Raw genomic sequence first — 20,529 nt, forward strand, 5'->3', positions numbered from 1 at the left:
AATAATAACAGAATTGGAAAGGGTAAGAAGAGGCGTATTTTAATAATCAAACTACATCCTATTTAATGGGTCACATTTAGGGGAATTACACCATTTAAAAAAAAAAAAAATATAGGTACATGTAAATATTTTAAATAATTTTTTTGCTCCATTTGTTTCCATAGCAAGCAAATACTTAGCAGCGTTTTACTGTCTAATGTACTTTGTGCACAGACTGTAAGCGGGCTCGTGCTGGTAAATAGTTGCTCTGGGTCTTCCCTTTGTTTAAACGAGTTATATACTGCCATCATTAGTCAGAGACGCAGGGGAGAGCAGCGAGGGGAAGTACTCGGGACCCAGAGATCATAGAAACACATTCATCTTTACTCTGGGAACACCACGTGAAACGTTTCCTGTAAGGACCATTTCATATCGCTAAAGAAGTGGGGTACATCGCAGAGTTGTGTAAAACCCTTCTTTTTATGTGACGGCATCTCTGTGCCGCTCTGAAAGGAAGAATGAAACTGGTTAAACAGTAACTGAGACGCCTGTGTAGCAGCCAAAGAAGCCCTGTTACTTGGGAGCAGAGCGGGGCGCCGCTCCCTCCCGCCTGTATGTGTATGTGAGTCATGCTGCTGGACTTGTGATTAGTGCCTCTGAGTCCGGGTGTGGTTCTTTGTTACAGACTCTTCCAGTTGCAGAAAGCTCCGTGTTCGGGGTCAGCCTCTGTAATCCAGCTTTTCCATACCCTATATCTGTCTCTTTATATCTAGTGGACAGATGGGTAGGAGCCAACTGCAAAGGTGTATCTATAGAAGCACATGTAGTGCGCAGCATTGTCCCTTCTGCTGTGATGTGTCGGGATATAGTGTGGTATTCTGTGCCTTCAAGTTCTGTGTGTGTTTTGTATGTATATCTTCATTTATATAGCGCCAAAAGTGTACTCAGCGCTTCACAAAGAATACAGTACAAGGAATTATAATAACACAATAAGCGCAGCAAAATCAGATAATAGGAAAGGAAATCCCTGCCCCGAAGAGCTTACAATCTAAGTGTATATATGTGTTTTCTTGTGCAGAAAGTATGCAAGCTATACTGGTGATGTGAATGGGCTCAGCCTGGCGTGCGTGTGTGCGTGTGTTTAAAGATATTGTGCATGATGCAGCGTGAATAAAAAAATGACAATTGGGAGTAAAAGAGGTTAGTGATGGTAGGTATGTATGTATGTTATGTATGTATGTATGTATGTGTCTTTCTCTCTCTCTCATTTTATTGGTGGCTGTGGTTCAGTCTTTTCTGTAAGTGGGGGCTCTGCATTATTTTATTAAAACCCCATTGTATTTTGCTCTGATTCTGTGCGGTTCACATGATGTGTAAATTTTTCTGTATTTCCAAGGACCATATAAAAAAATCCACCAAAGCAGGGACCAGCAGTGATGATAGGGTATACGAGGACTGATTGTGTACTCGGCGTATGTGTGTTTGGGGAGGTTACTGCGTGTGGCTGTTTGGAAGAGCAGGTACATAGGAGGTTCAAGGGACCGCGCACTTTTTTGGTATGTTTGTGCTCTTTCCACACACCCCTGTTATACACTGTGAATACTTCTGACACATTGTAAGATATATTTTTTTTTTACTGAACCCTAGACCCCAAGCTCCAACACCAGGATGAGTGTGGAGGCCACGGGAAAGCCCCTGAAAGTGGGCTCCAGAGTGGAGGTGATCGGGAAGGGTCACCGTGGGACCGTGGCTTACGTCGGGGCCACTCTTTTCGCCACCGGAAAATGGGTGGGAGTCATCTTGGACGACTCCAAGGGCAAGAACGACGGCACTGTACAGGGGAGAAAATACTTCACCTGCGAGGAGAACCATGGTATATTTGTACGGCAGTCACAGGTAACCAGAAATACCCCCAAATCAGACCTGTATTAAAAAAGGTGGCGTGCAGGGTAAACAAGGGGGGAATGCGGGCTACCAGCAAAGCCATCCAGATATACTCCAGCAGATCAAACATTGGGGTTTTCCGTCTGTGGGGACCAAGCATCTCAAAGTCATGCGTAGGTTCCTGGTATCTCATCACACGTACAGTAAATATAGATTCTTTTTATATGCTGTTAGTTTACCTGACGAACATATTCAGGGCAGGAAACGTTGTCTTGTGTTCTTGTGTAAAACAATAAAATATGATGAACTCATCGGGGAGGCTGCAGGAAGAACCCTCCATGTTTGTTGTGCTTGTTTGCTAATGTCAGAGATGCTCCTTCGGCTGTTATGTACATTACAGGGCATCTGAAGTCTCTCCCTAATGCTGGAGAGACTTGCACTTCACGGGAACTACATTTTTAAGTCGGTAGAAAAATCCTTCTGAGGAAACATTGTTCTAAGATGTCATCCATCTGTACAACTGCGCTGCATTCCTCTGCATTCCTCTGCATTCCTCTGCATCCCTCTGCATCCATCTGTACAACAGCGCCGCATTCCTCTGCATCCATCTGTACAACAGCGCCGCATTCCTCTGCATCCATCTGTACAACAGCGCTGCATTCCTCTGCATCCCTCTGCATCCATCTGTACAACTGCGCTGCATTCCTCTGCATCCCTCTGCATCCATCTGTACAACTGCGCTGCATTCCTCTGCATCCCTCTGCATCCATCTGTACAACAGCGCCGCATTCCTCTGCATCCATCTGTACAACAGCGCCGCATTCCTCTGCATCCATCTGTACAACAGCGCCGCATTCCTCTGCATTCCTCTGCATCCATCTGTACAACAGCGCTGCATTCCTCTGCATCCATCTGTACAACAGCGCCGCATTCCTCTGCATTCCTCTGCATTCCTCTGTACAACAGCGCCGCATTCCTCTGCATTCCTCTGCATTCATCTGTACAACAGCGCCGCATTCCTCTGCATCCCTCTGCATTCATCTGTACAACAGCGCTGCATTCCTCTGCATTCCTCTGCATTCATCTGTACAACAGCGCCGCATTCCTCTGCATCCCTCTGCATTCCTCTGTACAACAGCGCTGCATTCCTCTGCATTCCTCTGCATTCCTCTGTACAACAGCGCTGCATTCCTCTGCATTCCTCTGCATTCCTCTGTACAACAGCGCCGCATTCCTCTGCATCCATCTGCATCCATCTGTACAACAGCGCCGCATTCCTCTGCATTCCTCTGCATCCATCTGTACAACAGCGCCGCATCCCTCTGCATTCCTCTGCATCCATCTGTACAACAGCGCCGCATTCCTCTGCATCCATCTGCATCCATCTGTACAACAGCGCCGCATTCCTCTGCATTCCTCTGCATCCATCTGTACAACTGCGCTGCATTCCTCTGCATCCCTCTGCATCCATCTGTACAACAGCGCCGCATTCCTCTGCATCCATCTGTACAACAGCGCCGCATTCCTCTGCATTCCTCTGCATCCATCTGTACAACAGCGCCGCATCCCTCTGCATTCCTCTGCATCCATCTGTACAACTGCGCTGCATTCCTCTGCATCCATCTGTACAACAGCGCCGCATTCCTCTGCATTCCTCTGCATTCCTCTGTACAACAGCGCTGCATTCCTCTGCATTCCTCTGCATTCCTCTGTACAACAGCGCCGCATTCCTCTGCATCCATCTGTACAACAGCGCCGCATTCCTCTGCATCCCTCTGCATTCCTCTGTACAACAGCGCCGCATTCCTCTGCATCCATCTGCATCCATCTGTACAACAGCGCCGCATTCCTCTGCATTCCTCTGCATCCATCTGTACAACTGCGCTGCATTCCTCTGCATCCCTCTGCATCCATCTGTACAACAGCGCCGCATTCCTCTGCATCCATCTGTACAACAGCGCCGCATCCCTCTGCATCCATCTGTACAACAGCGCTGCATTCCTCTGCATCCCTCTGCATCCATCTGTACAACTGCGCTGCATTCCTCTGCATCCCTCTGCATCCATCTGTACAACTGCGCTGCATTCCTCTGCATCCCTCTGCATCCATCTGTACAACAGCGCCGCATTCCTCTGCATCCATCTGTACAACAGCGCCGCATTCCTCTGCATCCATCTGTACAACAGCGCCGCATTCCTCTGCATTCCTCTGCATCCATCTGTACAACAGCGCTGCATTCCTCTGCATCCATCTGTACAACTGCGCTGCATTCCTCTGCATTCCTCTGCATTCCTCTGTACAACAGCGCTGCATTCCTCTGCATTCCTCTGCATTCCTCTGTACAACAGCGCCGCATTCCTCTGCATCCATCTGCATCCATCTGTACAACAGCGCCGCATTCCTCTGCATTCCTCTGCATCCATCTGTACAACAGCGCCGCATTCCTCTGCATTCCTCTGCATCCATCTGTACAACAGCGCCGCATTCCTCTGCATCCATCTGCATCCATCTGTACAACAGCGCCGCATTCCTCTGCATTCCTCTGCATCCATCTGTACAACTGCGCTGCATTCCTCTGCATCCCTCTGCATTCCTCTGCATCCCTCTGCATCCATCTGTACAACAGCGCCGCATTCCTCTGCATCCCTCTGCATCCATCTGTACAACAGCGCCGCATTCCTCTGCATTCCTCTGCATCCATCTGTACAACTGCGCTGCATTCCTCTGCATCCCTCTGCATCCATCTGTACAACAGCGCCGCATTCCTCTGCATCCATCTGTACAACAGCGCCGCATTCCTCTGCATTCCTCTGCATCCATCTGTACAACAGCGCCGCATCCCTCTGCATTCCTCTGCATCCATCTGTACAACTGCGCTGCATTCCTCTGCATCCCTCTGCATCCATCTGTACAACAGCGCCGCATTCCTCTGCATTCCTCTGCATTCCTCTGTACAACAGCGCTGCATTCCTCTGCATTCCTCTGCATTCCTCTGTACAACAGCGCCGCATTCCTCTGCATTCCTCTGCATCCTTCTGTACAACAGCGCTGCATTCCTCTGCATCCCTCTGCATTCCTCTGTACAACAGCGCCGCATTCCTCTGCATCCATCTGCATCCATCTGTACAACAGCGCCGCATTCCTCTGCATTCCTCTGCATCCATCTGCATCCATCTGTACAACTGCGCTGCATTCCTCTGCATCCCTCTGCATCCATCTGTACAACAGCGCCGCATTCCTCTGCATCCATCTGTACAACAGCGCCGCATTCCTCTGCATTCCTCTGCATCCATCTGTACAACTGCGCTGCATTCCTCTGCATCCCTCTGCATCCATCTGTACAACAGCGCCGCATTCCTCTGCATTCCTCTGCATTCCTCTGTACAACAGCGCTGCATTCCTCTGCATCCATCTGCATCCATCTGTACAACAGCGCCGCATTCCTCTGCATTCCTCTGCATCCATCTGTACAACAGCGCCGCATCCCTCTGCATTCCTCTGCATCCATCTGTACAACAGCGCCGCATTCCTCTGCATCCATCTGTACAACAGCGCCGCATTCCTCTGCATTCCTCTGCATCCATCTGTACAACAGCGCCGCATCCCTCTGCATTCCTCTGCATCCATCTGTACAACAGCGCCGCATTCCTCTGCATCCATCTGCATCCATCTGTACAACAGCGCCGCATTCCTCTGCATCCATCTGCATCCATCTGTACAACAGCGCCGCATTCCTCTGCATCCATCTGCATCCATCTGTACAACAGCGCCGCATTCCTCTGCATCCCTCTGCATCCATCTGTACAACAGCGCCGCATTCCTCTGCATTCCTCTGCATCCATCTGTACAACAGCGCCGAATCCCTCTGCATCCCTCTGCATCCATCTGTACAACAGCGCCGCATTCCTCTGCATCCCTCTGCATCCATCTGTACAACAGCGCCGCATTCCTCTGCATCCATCTGTACAACAGCGCCGCATTCCTCTGCATCCCTCTGCATTCCTCTGTACAGCAGCGCTGCATTCCTCTGCATCCATCTGTACAACAGCGCCGCATCCCTCTGCATCCCTCTGCATCCATCTGTACAACAGCGCCGCATTCCTCTGCATCCATCTGTACAACAGCGCCGCATTCCTCTGCATTCCTCTGCATCCATCTGTACAACAGCGCTGCATTCCTCTGCATTCCTCTGCATCCATCTGTACAACAGCGCCGCATCCCTCTGCATTCCTCTGCATCCATCTGTACAACTGCGCTGCATTCCTCTGCATCCCTCTGCATCCATCTGTACAACAGCGCCGCATTCCTCTGCATTCCTCTGCATTCCTCTGTACAACAGCGCTGCATTCCTCTGCATCCATCTGCATCCATCTGTACAACAGCGCCGCATTCCTCTGCATTCCTCTGCATCCATCTGTACAACAGCGCCGCATCCCTCTGCATTCCTCTGCATCCATCTGTACAACAGCGCCGCATTCCTCTGCATCCATCTGTACAACAGCGCCGCATTCCTCTGCATTCCTCTGCATCCATCTGTACAACAGCGCCGCATCCCTCTGCATCCATCTGCATCCATCTGTACAACAGCGCCGCATTCCTCTGCATCCATCTGCATCCATCTGTACAACAGCGCCGCATTCCTCTGCATCCCTCTGCATCCATCTGTACAACAGCGCCGCATTCCTCTGCATTCCTCTGCATCCATCTGTACAACAGCGCCGCATTCCTCTGCATTCCTCTGCATCCATCTGTACAACAGCGCCGAATCCCTCTGCATCCCTCTGCATTCCTCTGCATCCATCTGTACAACAGCGCCGCATTCCTCTGCATCCATCTGCATCCATCTGTACAACAGCGCCGCATTCCTCTGCATCCATCTGCATCCATCTGTACAACAGCGCCGCATTCCTCTGCATCCCTCTGCATCCATCTGTACAACAGCGCCGCATTCCTCTGCATTCCTCTGCATCCATCTGTACAACAGCGCCGCATTCCTCTGCATTCCTCTGCATCCATCTGTACAACAGCGCCGCATTCCTCTGCATTCCTCTGCATCCATCTGTACAACAGCGCCGCATCCCTCTGCATCCCTCTGCATCCATCTGTACAACAGCGCCGCATTCCTCTGCATCCCTCTGCATCCATCTGTACAACAGCGCCGCATTCCTCTGCATCCATCTGTACAACAGCGCCGCATTCCTCTGCATCCCTCTGCATTCCTCTGTACAGCAGCGCTGCATTCCTCTGCATCCATCTGTACAACAGCGCCGCATCCCTCTGCATCCCTCTGCATCCATCTGTACAACAGCGCCGCATTCCTCTGCATCCATCTGTACAACAGCGCCGCATTCCTCTGCATCCCTCTGCATTCCTCTGTACAGCAGCGCTGCATTCCTCTGCATCCATCTGTACAACAGCGCCGCATCCCTCTGCATCCCTCTGCATCCATCTGTACAACAGCGCCGCATCCCTCTGCATTCCTCTGCATTCCTCTGCATCCATCTGTACAACAGCGCCGCATTCCTCTGCATCCATCTGTACAACAGCGCCGCATTCCTCTGCATTCCTCTGCATCCATCTGTACAACAGCGCCGCATTCCTCTGCATTCCTCTGCATCCATCTGTACAACAGCGCCGAATCCCTCTGCATCCCTCTGCATTCCTCTGCATCCATCTGTACAACAGCGCCGCATTCCTCTGCATCCATCTGCATCCATCTGTACAACAGCGCCGCATTCCTCTGCATCCATCTGCATCCATCTGTACAACAGCGCCGCATTCCTCTGCATCCCTCTGCATCCATCTGTACAACAGCGCCGCATTCCTCTGCATTCCTCTGCATCCATCTGTACAACAGCGCCGCATTCCTCTGCATTCCTCTGCATCCATCTGTACAACAGCGCCGAATCCCTCTGCATCCCTCTGCATCCATCTGTACAACAGCGCCGCATTCCTCTGCATCCCTCTGCATCCATCTGTACAACAGCGCCGCATTCCTCTGCATCCATCTGTACAACAGCGCCGCATTCCTCTGCATCCCTCTGCATTCCTCTGTACAGCAGCGCTGCATTCCTCTGCATCCATCTGTACAACAGCGCCGCATCCCTCTGCATCCCTCTGCATCCATCTGTACAACAGCGCCGCATTCCTCTGCATCCATCTGTACAACAGCGCCGCATTCCTCTGCATTCCTCTGCATCCATCTGTACAACAGCGCTGCATTCCTCTGCATTCCTCTGCATCCATCTGTACAACAGCGCCGCATCCCTCTGCATTCCTCTGCATCCATCTGTACAACTGCGCTGCATTCCTCTGCATCCCTCTGCATCCATCTGTACAACAGCGCCGCATTCCTCTGCATTCCTCTGCATTCCTCTGTACAACAGCGCTGCATTCCTCTGCATCCATCTGCATCCATCTGTACAACAGCGCCGCATTCCTCTGCATTCCTCTGCATCCATCTGTACAACAGCGCCGCATCCCTCTGCATTCCTCTGCATCCATCTGTACAACAGCGCCGCATTCCTCTGCATCCATCTGTACAACAGCGCCGCATTCCTCTGCATTCCTCTGCATCCATCTGTACAACAGCGCCGCATCCCTCTGCATCCATCTGCATCCATCTGTACAACAGCGCCGCATTCCTCTGCATCCATCTGCATCCATCTGTACAACAGCGCCGCATTCCTCTGCATCCCTCTGCATCCATCTGTACAACAGCGCCGCATTCCTCTGCATTCCTCTGCATCCATCTGTACAACAGCGCCGCATTCCTCTGCATTCCTCTGCATCCATCTGTACAACAGCGCCGAATCCCTCTGCATCCCTCTGCATTCCTCTGCATCCATCTGTACAACAGCGCCGCATTCCTCTGCATCCATCTGCATCCATCTGTACAACAGCGCCGCATTCCTCTGCATCCATCTGCATCCATCTGTACAACAGCGCCGCATTCCTCTGCATCCCTCTGCATCCATCTGTACAACAGCGCCGCATTCCTCTGCATTCCTCTGCATCCATCTGTACAACAGCGCCGCATTCCTCTGCATTCCTCTGCATCCATCTGTACAACAGCGCCGCATTCCTCTGCATTCCTCTGCATCCATCTGTACAACAGCGCCGCATCCCTCTGCATCCCTCTGCATCCATCTGTACAACAGCGCCGCATTCCTCTGCATCCCTCTGCATCCATCTGTACAACAGCGCCGCATTCCTCTGCATCCATCTGTACAACAGCGCCGCATTCCTCTGCATCCCTCTGCATTCCTCTGTACAGCAGCGCTGCATTCCTCTGCATCCATCTGTACAACAGCGCCGCATCCCTCTGCATCCCTCTGCATCCATCTGTACAACAGCGCCGCATTCCTCTGCATCCATCTGTACAACAGCGCCGCATTCCTCTGCATCCCTCTGCATTCCTCTGTACAGCAGCGCTGCATTCCTCTGCATCCATCTGTACAACAGCGCCGCATCCCTCTGCATCCCTCTGCATCCATCTGTACAACAGCGCCGCATCCCTCTGCATTCCTCTGCATTCCTCTGCATCCATCTGTACAACAGCGCTGCATTCCTCGGCATTCCTCGGCATTCCTCTGCATCCATCTGTACAATAGCGCTGCATTCCTCGGCATTCCTCGGCATTCCTCGGCATTCCTCTGCATCCATCTGTACAACAGCGCTGCATTCCTCGGCATTCCTCTGCATCCATCTGTACAACAGCGCTGCATTCCTCGGCATTCCTCGGCATTCCTCTGCATTCCTCTGCATTCCTCTGCATTCTGCATCCCTCTGCATCCCCCTCTGCATACCCCCTCTGCATCCCCCCTCTGCATCCCCCCTCTGCATCCCCCCTCTGCATCCCCCCTCTGCATCCCCCCTCTGCATCCCCCCTCTGCATCCCCCCTCTGCATCCCCCCTCTGCATCCCCCCTCTGCATCCCCCCTCTTTATTCCCGGAGCCATGCCCGGCCCCGGGTTCCCAGGAAACGTACCGGTAAAATTAGCCTGGTTTATCCCACGCGTCCCACAGACCAATAGGAAGCTTCACTGTGTAACATGGCGGCTTCCTATTGGCCCCGGTGACGCTACGGATTGGAACCGCTATTTTATTTCCCATGGTGGGGATCGAAACACTTATATTTACTTGTAAGTTTCTGGGGAACGTAGTGAGCGACAAGAACCAGAACCCCAAGGAGAGCACTCGTACACAAACCAGAACCCCAAGGAGAGCACTCGTACACAAACCAGAACCCCAAGGAGAGCACTCGTACACAAACCAGAACCCCAAGGAGAGCACTCGTACACAAACCAGAACCCCAAGGAGAGCACTCGTACACAAACCAGAACCCCAAGGAGAGCACTCGTACACAAACCAGAACCCCAAGGAGAGCACTCGTACACAAACCAGAACCCCAAGGAGAGCACTCGTACACAAACCAGAACCCCAAGGAGAGCACTCGTACACGAACCAGAACCCCAAGGAGAGCACTCGTACACGAACCAGAACCCCAAGGAGAGCACTCGTACACGAACCAGAACCCCAAGGAGAGCACTCGTACACTGTGAGTCACAGGTACAGAGGACAGTGTACTGTATGCTGGGTGAAATAATGAAATAGGTAAAACACTTTATTGGGAGTAGTTACTCAAATAAAATAGGACGCTGTGGGGTCAGGGTGGTGACTCAGTGAGAGCCAATGTGGCAGCGAAGGATGAAACTGGTCGGATGCACAGTATAGTAGCCAAGTAACTACCCCTTGCTCAGAAGGAGGTACCTCCCCTGTCCCCAGTTCCTTTTCCCTCCCCCCCAGTTCTAAGTTTCTAGGGAACACGGGACTTCACAGAGCTGAAAATAGCACGTTTTAACTCGGGGGACCGCCTGCCTCCACTCCTGGTATAGTACAAAATTCGGGGGGTTTCAGAAAAAGGGGTAACTGCAATCCGGCTTTCCTTTTTATTGATATTTTTAAGGGTTATAAGTTTGAAGCAGGGGGGTCTCCACGTTAATTTCAGCTCCAGGGACCCCTTGCTTCCCGAGATACCTCCGTAGGGGGTGCCGGAACCAGCTGCGGCTGGCCTATCGAAATGGCGGCTTTAGAGCTCCTGCAGGCCAATAGGAAGCAGTGACATCATCCCTTGCGGCTTCCTATTGGCCCGGGTGACCGGGACATTTAAATTTGCGGCACTTCTACTGGCGCCCCCTATGGTGGTAAGTATCTCGGAGCAAGGGGTCCCCAGAGCTGAAATTACTGATGTTCAACTCCGGAGACCCCTGCTCCCCACCTAGGGGTGATTTTCTGGGGGGGCTGAGCATTTGCTCCTTTAAGATGCCCAGGCAAACAATGTGTGCTGCCATGTTTAGCCGTACAACTCGCAATGCTTTTGGTCTGTACTCTTTGTACACAACCATCCAAGAACAGGTTGCTGTGTAGCCAACACTCCCTGAAGTTAATCTGGAGTCAGCAGAGACTGTTCTCAGTTTAAACGAGCCTTTGTTAAAGTAAATCCTGTGCAGAAACTTGTTTACTGGCTAAATAGGGTTTACAGAGGTGCAGCGTTTCAAGACCATTCAAACCTCTGGCAGTCGCATACTAAGAGAAGCTGAAATATACAGATCTCCTTATATATTAATAGATCTGGGGCGCAGGGTTCTCGGTGATCTGCTGTGTTCCCTGCAGACTTTAATCGTGGTCTGCAAGATCCTTCCAAATTCAGCTCTCTTAGGCCTCGGACACGCTTACCGCTGGCGTGCTGAGGCGCGCTGAGGCTCAGGGAAAGCGGGTGCTTTCCCTGGCCTTGCGGTTGCTTACCGCACGCGCAATCAGCAGGCCGTCAGGGGGCGGGCTGGGGGCGGGCACGTCACTGGCCGGGGGCGGGCCAGTGACGTCACGGAGCTGGTTCGCCCTCATTGGGCGAACCGCTCACGTGACCGGCCTGTCTAGCCGGCAAGCGGGGGAATTTTAAATTCCCCTAAGACCTGCGCTTCCGCAAGCGCGCGGAAGCGCAGGTGAGCCCCTACTAAAGCCGCTCTAATTGCGGCTGTAGGGGCTCAGTGCTGAGCGGGAGCGCGCGTCAGCACGCTTCCGCAAGCAAGCGCCAAACATGTCCGGGGCCTTAGACCCTGAGCAGGAAGTCAGGCTGCTTCCGTGTGCCATGTCCCAGATCTGTATACGTGTGATCCCTATATGGGTATTGTACTCCCATTCTGTACACTGCGTGTGCCGTGTCCCAGATCTGTATACATGTGATCCCTATATGGGTATTGTACTCCCATTCTGTACACTGCGTGTGCCGTGTCCCAGATCTGTATACATGTGATCCCTATATGGGTATTGTACTCCCATTCTGTACACTGCGTGTGCCATGTCCCAGATCTGTATACGTGTGATCCCTATATGGGTATTGTACTCCCATTCTGTACACTGCGTGTGCCGTGTCCCAGATCTGTATACATGTGATCCCTATATGGGTATTGTACTCCCATTCTGTACACTGCGTGTGCCATGTCTCAGATCTGTATACATGTGATCCCTATATGGGTATTGTACTCCCATTCTGTACACTGCGTGTGCCGTGTCCCAGATCTGTATACATGTGATCCCTATATGGGTATTGTACTCCCATTCTGTACACTGCGTGTGCCGTGTCCCAGATCTGTATACATGTGATCCCTATATGGGTATTGTACTCCCATTCTGTACACTGCGTGTGCCATGTCCCAGATCTGTATACATGTGATCCCTATATGGGTATTGTACTCCCATTCTGTACACTGCGTGTGCCATGTCCCAGATCTGTATATGTGTGATCCCTATATGGGTATTGTACTCCCATTCTGTACACTGCGTGTGCCGTGTCCCAGATCTGTATACATGTGATCCCTGTATGGGTATTGTACTCCCATTCTGTACACTGCGTGTGCCATGTCTCAGATCTGTATACATGTGATCCCTATATGGGTATTGTACTCCCATTCTGTACACTGCGTGTGCCATGTCTCAGATCTGTATACATGTGATCCCTATATGGGTATTGTACTCCCATTCTGTACACTGCGTGTGCCGTGTCCCAGATCTGTATACATGTGATCCCTATATGGGTATTGTACTCCCATTCTGTACACTGCGTGTGCCATGTCTCAGATCTGTATACATGTGATCCCTATATGGGTATTGTACTCCCATTCTGTACACTGCGTGTGCCGTGTCCCAGATCTGTATACATGTGATCCCTATATGGGTATTGTACTCCCATTCTGTACACTGCGTGTGCCGTGTCCCAGATCTGAGTGCATGTGATCCCTATATGGGTATTGTACTCCCATTCTGTACACTGCGTGTGCCATGTCCCAGATCTGTATACATGTGATCCCTATATGGGTATTGTACTCCCATTCTGTACACTGCGTGTGCCATGTCCCAGATCTGTATACATGTGATCCCTATATGGGTATTGTACTCCCATTCTGTACACTGCGTGTCCGTGTCCCAGATCTGTATACATGTGATCCCTATATGGGTATTGTACTCCCATTCTGTACACTGCGTGTGCCATGTCTCAGATCTGTATACATGTGATCCCTATATGGGTATTGTACTCCCAATCTGTACACTGCGTGTGCCGTGTCCCAGATCTGTATACATGTGATCACTATATGGGTATTGTACTCCCATTCTGTACACTGCGTGTCCGTGTCCCAGATCTGTATACATGTGATCCCTATATGGGTATTGTACTCACATTCTGTACACTGCGTGTGCCATGTCCCAGATCTGTATACATGTGATCACTATATGGGTATTGTACTCCCATTCTGTACACTGCGTGTGCCATGTCTCAGATCTGTATACATGTGATCCCTATATGGGTATTGTACTCCCATTCTGTACACTGCGTGTGCCGTGTCCCAGATCTGTATACATGTGATCCCTATATGGGTATTGTACTCCCATTCTGTACACTGCGTGTGCCATGTCCCAGATCTGTATACATGTGATCCCTATATGAGTATTGTACTCCCATTCTGTACACTGCGTGTCCGTGTCCCAGATCTGAGTACATGTGATCCCTATATGAGTATTGTACTCCCATTCTGTACACTGCGTGTGCCGTGTCCCAGATCTGTGTACATGTGATCCCTATATGGGTATTGTACTCCCATTCTGTACACTGCGTGTGCCATGTCTCAGATCTGTATACATGTGATCCCTATATGGGTATTGTACTCCCATTCTGTACACTGCGTGTGCCGTGTCCCAGATCTGTATACATGTGATCCCTATATGGGTATTGTACTCCCTTTCTGTACACTGCGTGTCCGTGTCCCAGATCTGAGTACATGTGATCCCTATATGAGTATTGTACTCCCATTCTGTACACTGCGTGTGCCGTGTCCCAGATCTGTATACATGTGGTCATTATATGGGTATTGTACACCCATTCTGTACACTGCGTGTGCCATGTCCCAGATCTGTATACATGTGATCCCTATATGGGTATTGTACTCCCATTCTGTACACTGCGTGTGCCGTGTCCCAGATCTGTATACATGTGATCCCTATATGGGTATTGTACTCCCATTCTGTACACTGCGTGTGCCGTGTCCCAGATCTGTATACATGTGATCCCTATATGGGTATTGTACTCCCATTCTGTACACTGCGTGTGCCGTGTCCCAGATCTGTATACATGTGATCCCTGTATGGGTATTGTACTCCCATTCTGTACACTGCGTGTGCCGTGTCCCAGATCTGTATACATGTGATCCCTGTATGGGTATTGTACTCCCATTCTGTACACTGCGTGTGCCATGTCCCAGATCTGTATACATGTGATCCCTATATTGGTATTGTACTCCCATTCTGTACACTGCGTGTGCCATGTCCCAGATCTGTATACATGTGATCCCTATATGAGTATTGTACTCCCATTCTGTACACTGCGTGTCCGTGTCCCAGATCTGAGTACATGTGATCCCTATATGGGTATTGTACTCCCATTCTGTACACTGCGTGTGCCATGTCCCAGATCTGTATACATGTGATCCCTATACGGGTATTGTACTCCCATTCTGTACACTGCGTGTGCCATGTCCCAGATCTGTATACATGTGATCCCTATACGGGTATTGTACTCCCATTCTGTACACTGCGTGTGCCGTGTCCCAGATCTGTATACATGTGATCCCTATACGGGTATTGTACTCCCATTCTGTACACTGCGTGTGCCATGTCCCAGATCTGAGTACATGTGATCCCTATATGGGTATTGTACTCCCATTCTGTACACTGCGTGTGCCGTGTCCCAGATCTGTATACATGTGATCCCTATATGGGTATTGTACTCCCATTCTGTACACTGCGTGTGCCGTGTCTCAGATCTGTATACATGTGATCCCTATATGGGTATTGTACTCCCATTCTGTACACTGCGTGTGCCATGTCCCAGATCTGTATACATGTGATCACTATATGGGTATTGTACTCCCATTCTGTACACTGCGTGTGCCGTGTCCCAGATCTGTATACATGTGATCCCTGTATGGGTATTGTACTCCCATTCTGTACACTGCGTGTGCCATGTCCCAGATCTGTATACATGTGATCCCTATATTGGTATTGTACTCCCATTCTGTACACTGCGTGTGCCGTGTCCCAGATCTGTATACGTGTGATCACTATATTGGTATTGTACTCCCATTCTGTACACTGCGTGTGCCGTGTCCCAGATCTGAGTGCATGTGATCCCTATATGGGTATTGTACTCCCATTCTGTACACTGCGTGTGCCATGTCCCAGATCTGTATACATGTGATCCCTATATGAGTATTGTACTCCCATTCTGTACACTGCGTGTCCGTGTCCCAGATCTGAGTACATGTGATCCCTATATGGGTATTGTACTCCCATTCTGTACACTGCGTGTGCCATGTCCCAGATCTGTATACATGTGATCCCTATACGGGTATTGTACTCCCATTCTGTACACTGCGTGTGCCATGTCCCAGATCTGTATACATGTGATCCCTGTACGTGTATTGTACTCCCATTCTGTACACTGCGTGTGCCATGTCCCAGATCTGAGTGCATGTGATCCCTATATGGGTATTGTACTCCCATTCTGTACACTGCGTGTGCCGTGTCCCAGATCTGTATACATGTGATCCCTGTATGGGTATTGTACTCCCATTCTGTACACTGCGTGTGCCGTGTCCCAGATCTGTATACATGTGATCCCTATATGGGTATTGTTCTCCCATTCTGTACACTGCGTGTGCCGTGTCTCAGATCTGTATACATGTGATCCCTATATGGGTATTGTACTCCCATTCTGTACACTGCGTGTGCCATGTCCCAGATCTGTATACATGTGATCACTATATGGGTATTGTACTCCCATTCTGTACACTGCGTGTGCCGTGTCCCAGATCTGTATACATGTGATCCCTATACGGGTATTGTACTCCCATTCTGTACACTGCGTGTGCCATGTCCCAGATCTGTATACATGTGATCCCTATATGGGTATGGTACTCCCATTCTGTACACTGCGTGTGCCATGTCCCAGATCTGTATACATGTGATCCCTATATGGGTATTGTACTCCCATTCTGTACACTGCGTGTGCCATGTCCCAGATCTGTATACATGTGATCCCTATATGGGTATGGTACTCCCATTCTGTACACTGCGTGTGCCGTGTTCCAGATCTGTATACATGTGATCCCTATATGGGTATTGTACTCCCATTCTGTACACTGCGTGTGCCGTGTCCCAGATCTGAGTACATGTGATCCCTATATGGGTATTGTACTCCCATTCTGTACACTGCGTGTGCCGTGTCCCAGATCTGAGTGCATGTGATCCCTATATGGGTATTGTACTCCCATTCTGTACACTGCGTGTGCCATGTCCCAGATCTGTATACATGTGATCCCTATATGGGTATTGTACTCCCATTCTGTACACTGCGTGTGCCATGTCTCAGATCTGTATATGTGTGATCCCTATATGGGTATTGTACTCCCATTCTGTACACTGCGTGTGCCATGTCTCAGATCTGTATATGTGTGATCCCTATATGGGTATTGTACTCCCATTCTGTACACTGTGTGTGCCGTGTCCCAGATCTGTATATGTGTGATCCCTATATGGGTATTGTACTCCCATTCTGTACACTGCGTGTGCCGTGTCCCAGATCTGTATACGTGTGATCCCTATATGGATATTGTACTCCCATTCTGTACACTGCGTGTGCCGTGTCCCAGATCTGTATACGTGTGATCCCTATATGGGTATTGTACTCCCATTCTGTACACTGCGTGTGCCATGTCTCAGATCTGTATACATGTGATCCCTATATGGGTATTGTACTCCCATTCTGTACACTGCGTGTGCCATGTCTCAGATCTGTATATGTGTGATCTGTATATGTGTGATCCCTATATGGGTATTGTACTCCCATTCTGTACACTGTGTGTGCCGTGTCCCAGATCTGTATACGTGTGATCCCTATATGGATATTGTACTCCCATTCTGTACACTGCGTGTGCCGTGTCCCAGATCTGTATACGTGTGATCCCTATATGGGTATTGTACTCCCATTCTGTACACTGCGTGTGCCGTGTCCCAGATCTGTATACATGTGATCCCTGTATGGGTATTGTACTCCCATTCTGTACACTGCGTGTGCCATGTCCCAGATCTGAGTACATGTGATCCCTATATGGGTATTGTACTCCCATTCTGTACACTGCGTGTGCCGTGTCCCAGATCTGTATACGTGTGATCCCTATATGGGTATTGTACTCCCATTCTGTACACTGCGTGTGCCGTGTCCCAGATCTGTATACATGTGATCACTATATGGGTATTGTACTCCCATTCTGTACACTGCGTGTGCCGTGTCCCAGATCTGTATACATGTGATCCCTATACGGATATTGTACTCCCATTCTGTACACTGCGTGTGCCATGTCCCAGATCTGTATACATGTGATCACTATATGGGTATTGTACTCCCATTCTGTACACTGCGTGTGCCATGTCCCAGATCTGTATACATGTGATCACTATATGGGTATTGTACTCCCATTCTGTACACTGCGTGTGCCGTGTCCCAGATCTGAGTACATGTGATCTCTATATGGGTATTGTACTCCCAATCTGTACACTGCGTGTGCCGTGTCCCAGATCTGAGTACATGTGATCCCTATATGGGTATTGTACTCCCATTCTGTACACTGCGTGTGCCGTGTCCCAGATCTGAGTACATGTGATCTCTATATGGGTATTGTTCTCCCAATCTGTACACTGCGTGTGCCGTGTCCCAGATCTGTATACATGTGATCCCTATACGGGTATTGTACTCCCATTCTGTACACTGCGTGTGCCGTGTCCCAGATCTGAGTACATGTGATCTCTATATGGGTATTGTACTCCCAATCTGTACACTGCGTGTGCCGTGTCCCAGATCTGAGTACATGTGATCCCTATATGGGTATTGTACTCCCATTCTGTACACTGCGTGTGCCATGTCCCAGATCTGTATACATGTGATCCCTATATGGGTATTGTACTCCCATTCTGTACACTGCGTGTGCCGTGTCCCAGATCTGTATACATGTGATCCCTATATGGGTATTGTACTCCCATTCTGTACACTGCGTGTGCCGTGTCCCAGATCTGTATACATGTGATCCCTATACGGATATTGTACTCCCATTCTGTACACTGCGTGTGCCGTGTCCCAGATCTGAGTACATGTGATCTCTATATGGGTATTGTACTCCCTTTCTGTACACTGCGTGTGCCGTGTCCCAGATCTGAGTACATGTGATCCCTATATGGGTATTGTACTCCCATTCTGTACACTGCGTGTGCCATGTCCCAGATCTGTATACATGTGATCCCTATATGGGTATGGTACTCCCATTCTGTACACTGCGTGTACCATGTCCCAGATCTGAGTACATGTGATCCCTATATGGGTATTGTACTCCCATTCTGTACACTGCGTGTGCCATGTCTCAGATCTGAGTACATGTGATCCCTATATGGGAATTGTACTCACATTCTGTACACTGCGTGTGCGGTGTCCCAGATCTGTATACATGTGATCCCTATATGGGTATTGTACTCCCATTCTGTACACTGCGTGTGCCATGTCCCAGATCTTTATACATGTGATCCCTATATGAGTATTGTACTCCCATTCTGTACACTGCGTGTGCCGTGTCCCAGATCTGTATACATGTGATCCCTATATGGGTATTGTACTCCCATTCTGTACACTGCGTGTGCCGTGTCCCAGATCTGAGTACATGTGATCCCTATATGGGTATTGTACTCCCATTCTGTACACTGCGTGTGCCGTGTCCCAGATCTGTATACATGTGATCCCTATATGGGTATTGTACTCCCATTCTGTACACTGCGTGTGCCGTGTCCCAGATCTGAGTGCATGTGATCCCTATATGGGTATTGTACTCCCATTCTGTACACTGCGTGTGCCATGTCCCAGATCTGTATACATGTGATCCCTATATGGGTATTGTACTCCCATTCTGTACACTGCGTGTGCCATGTCCCAGATCTGTATACATGTGATCCCTATATGGGTATGGTACTCCCATTCTGTACACTGCGTGTGCCATGTTCCAGATCTGTATACATGTGATCCCTATATGGGTATTGTACTCCCATTCTGTACACTGCGTGTGCCGTGTCCCAGATCTGTGTACATGTGATCCCTATACGGGTATTGTACTCCCATTCTGTACACTGCGTGTGCCATGTCCCAGATCTGTATACGTGTGATCCCTATATGGGTATTGTACTCCCATTCTGTACACTGCGTGTGCCGTGTCCCAGATCTGTATACATGTGATCCCTATACGGGTATTGTACTCCCATTCTGTACACTGCGTGTGCCATGTCCCAGATCTGTATACGTGTGATCCCTATACGGGTATTGTACTCCCATTCTGTACACTGCGTGTGCCGTGTCCCAGATCTGTATACATGTGATCCCTATATGGGTATTGTACTCCCATTCTGTACACTGCGTGTGCCGTGTCCCAGATCTGTATACATGTGATCCCTGTATGGGTATTGTACTCCCATTCTGTACACTGCGTGTGCCGTGTCCCAGATCTGTATACATGTGATCCCTATATGGTTATTGTACTCCCATTCTGTACACTGCGTGTGCCGTGTCCCAGATCTGTATACATGTGATCCCTATATGGGTATTGTACTCCCATTCTGTACAATGCGTGTGCCGTGTCCCAGATCTGTATACATGTGATCCCTATACGGGTATTGTACTCCAATTCTGTACACTGCGTGTGCCATGTCCCTGATCTGTATACATGTGATCCCTATACGGGTATTGTACTCCCATTCTGTACACTGCGTGTGCCATGTCCCAGATCTGTATACATGTGATCCCTGTACGGGTATTGTACTCCCATTCTGTACACTGCGTGTGCCATGTCCCAGATCTGAGTGCATGTGATCCCTATATGGGTATTGTACTCCCATTCTGTACACTGCGTGTGCCGTGTCCCAGATCTGTATACATGTGATCCCTATATGAGTATTGTACTCCCATTCTGTACACTGCGTGTGCCGTGTCCCAGATCTGAGTACATGTGATCCCTATATGAG

The 20,529-nt window shown here is 49.9% G+C and overlaps 1 protein-coding gene across 8 annotated transcripts in view; it reads left to right on the plus strand.

Moving 5' to 3' along the window:
- The window catches only part of DCTN1 (dynactin subunit 1), a 272,607-nt gene that overhangs the window by 39,046 nt on the left and 213,032 nt on the right, over positions 1–20,529 (plus strand). For all 8 annotated transcript variants that reach the window (XM_075573554.1, XM_075573564.1, XM_075573570.1 and 5 more), the window contains exon 2: positions 1,627–1,875. In XM_075573554.1, the coding sequence (XP_075429669.1) occupies positions 1,627–1,875 (249 nt within the window). The remainder of the gene's footprint in view (positions 1–1,626; positions 1,876–20,529) is intronic.

The sequence above is a fragment of the Ascaphus truei genome, chromosome 1 (assembly GCF_040206685.1).
Source record: "Ascaphus truei isolate aAscTru1 chromosome 1, aAscTru1.hap1, whole genome shotgun sequence".
In the NCBI taxonomy this organism is placed as follows: domain Eukaryota; kingdom Metazoa; phylum Chordata; class Amphibia; order Anura; family Ascaphidae; genus Ascaphus; species Ascaphus truei.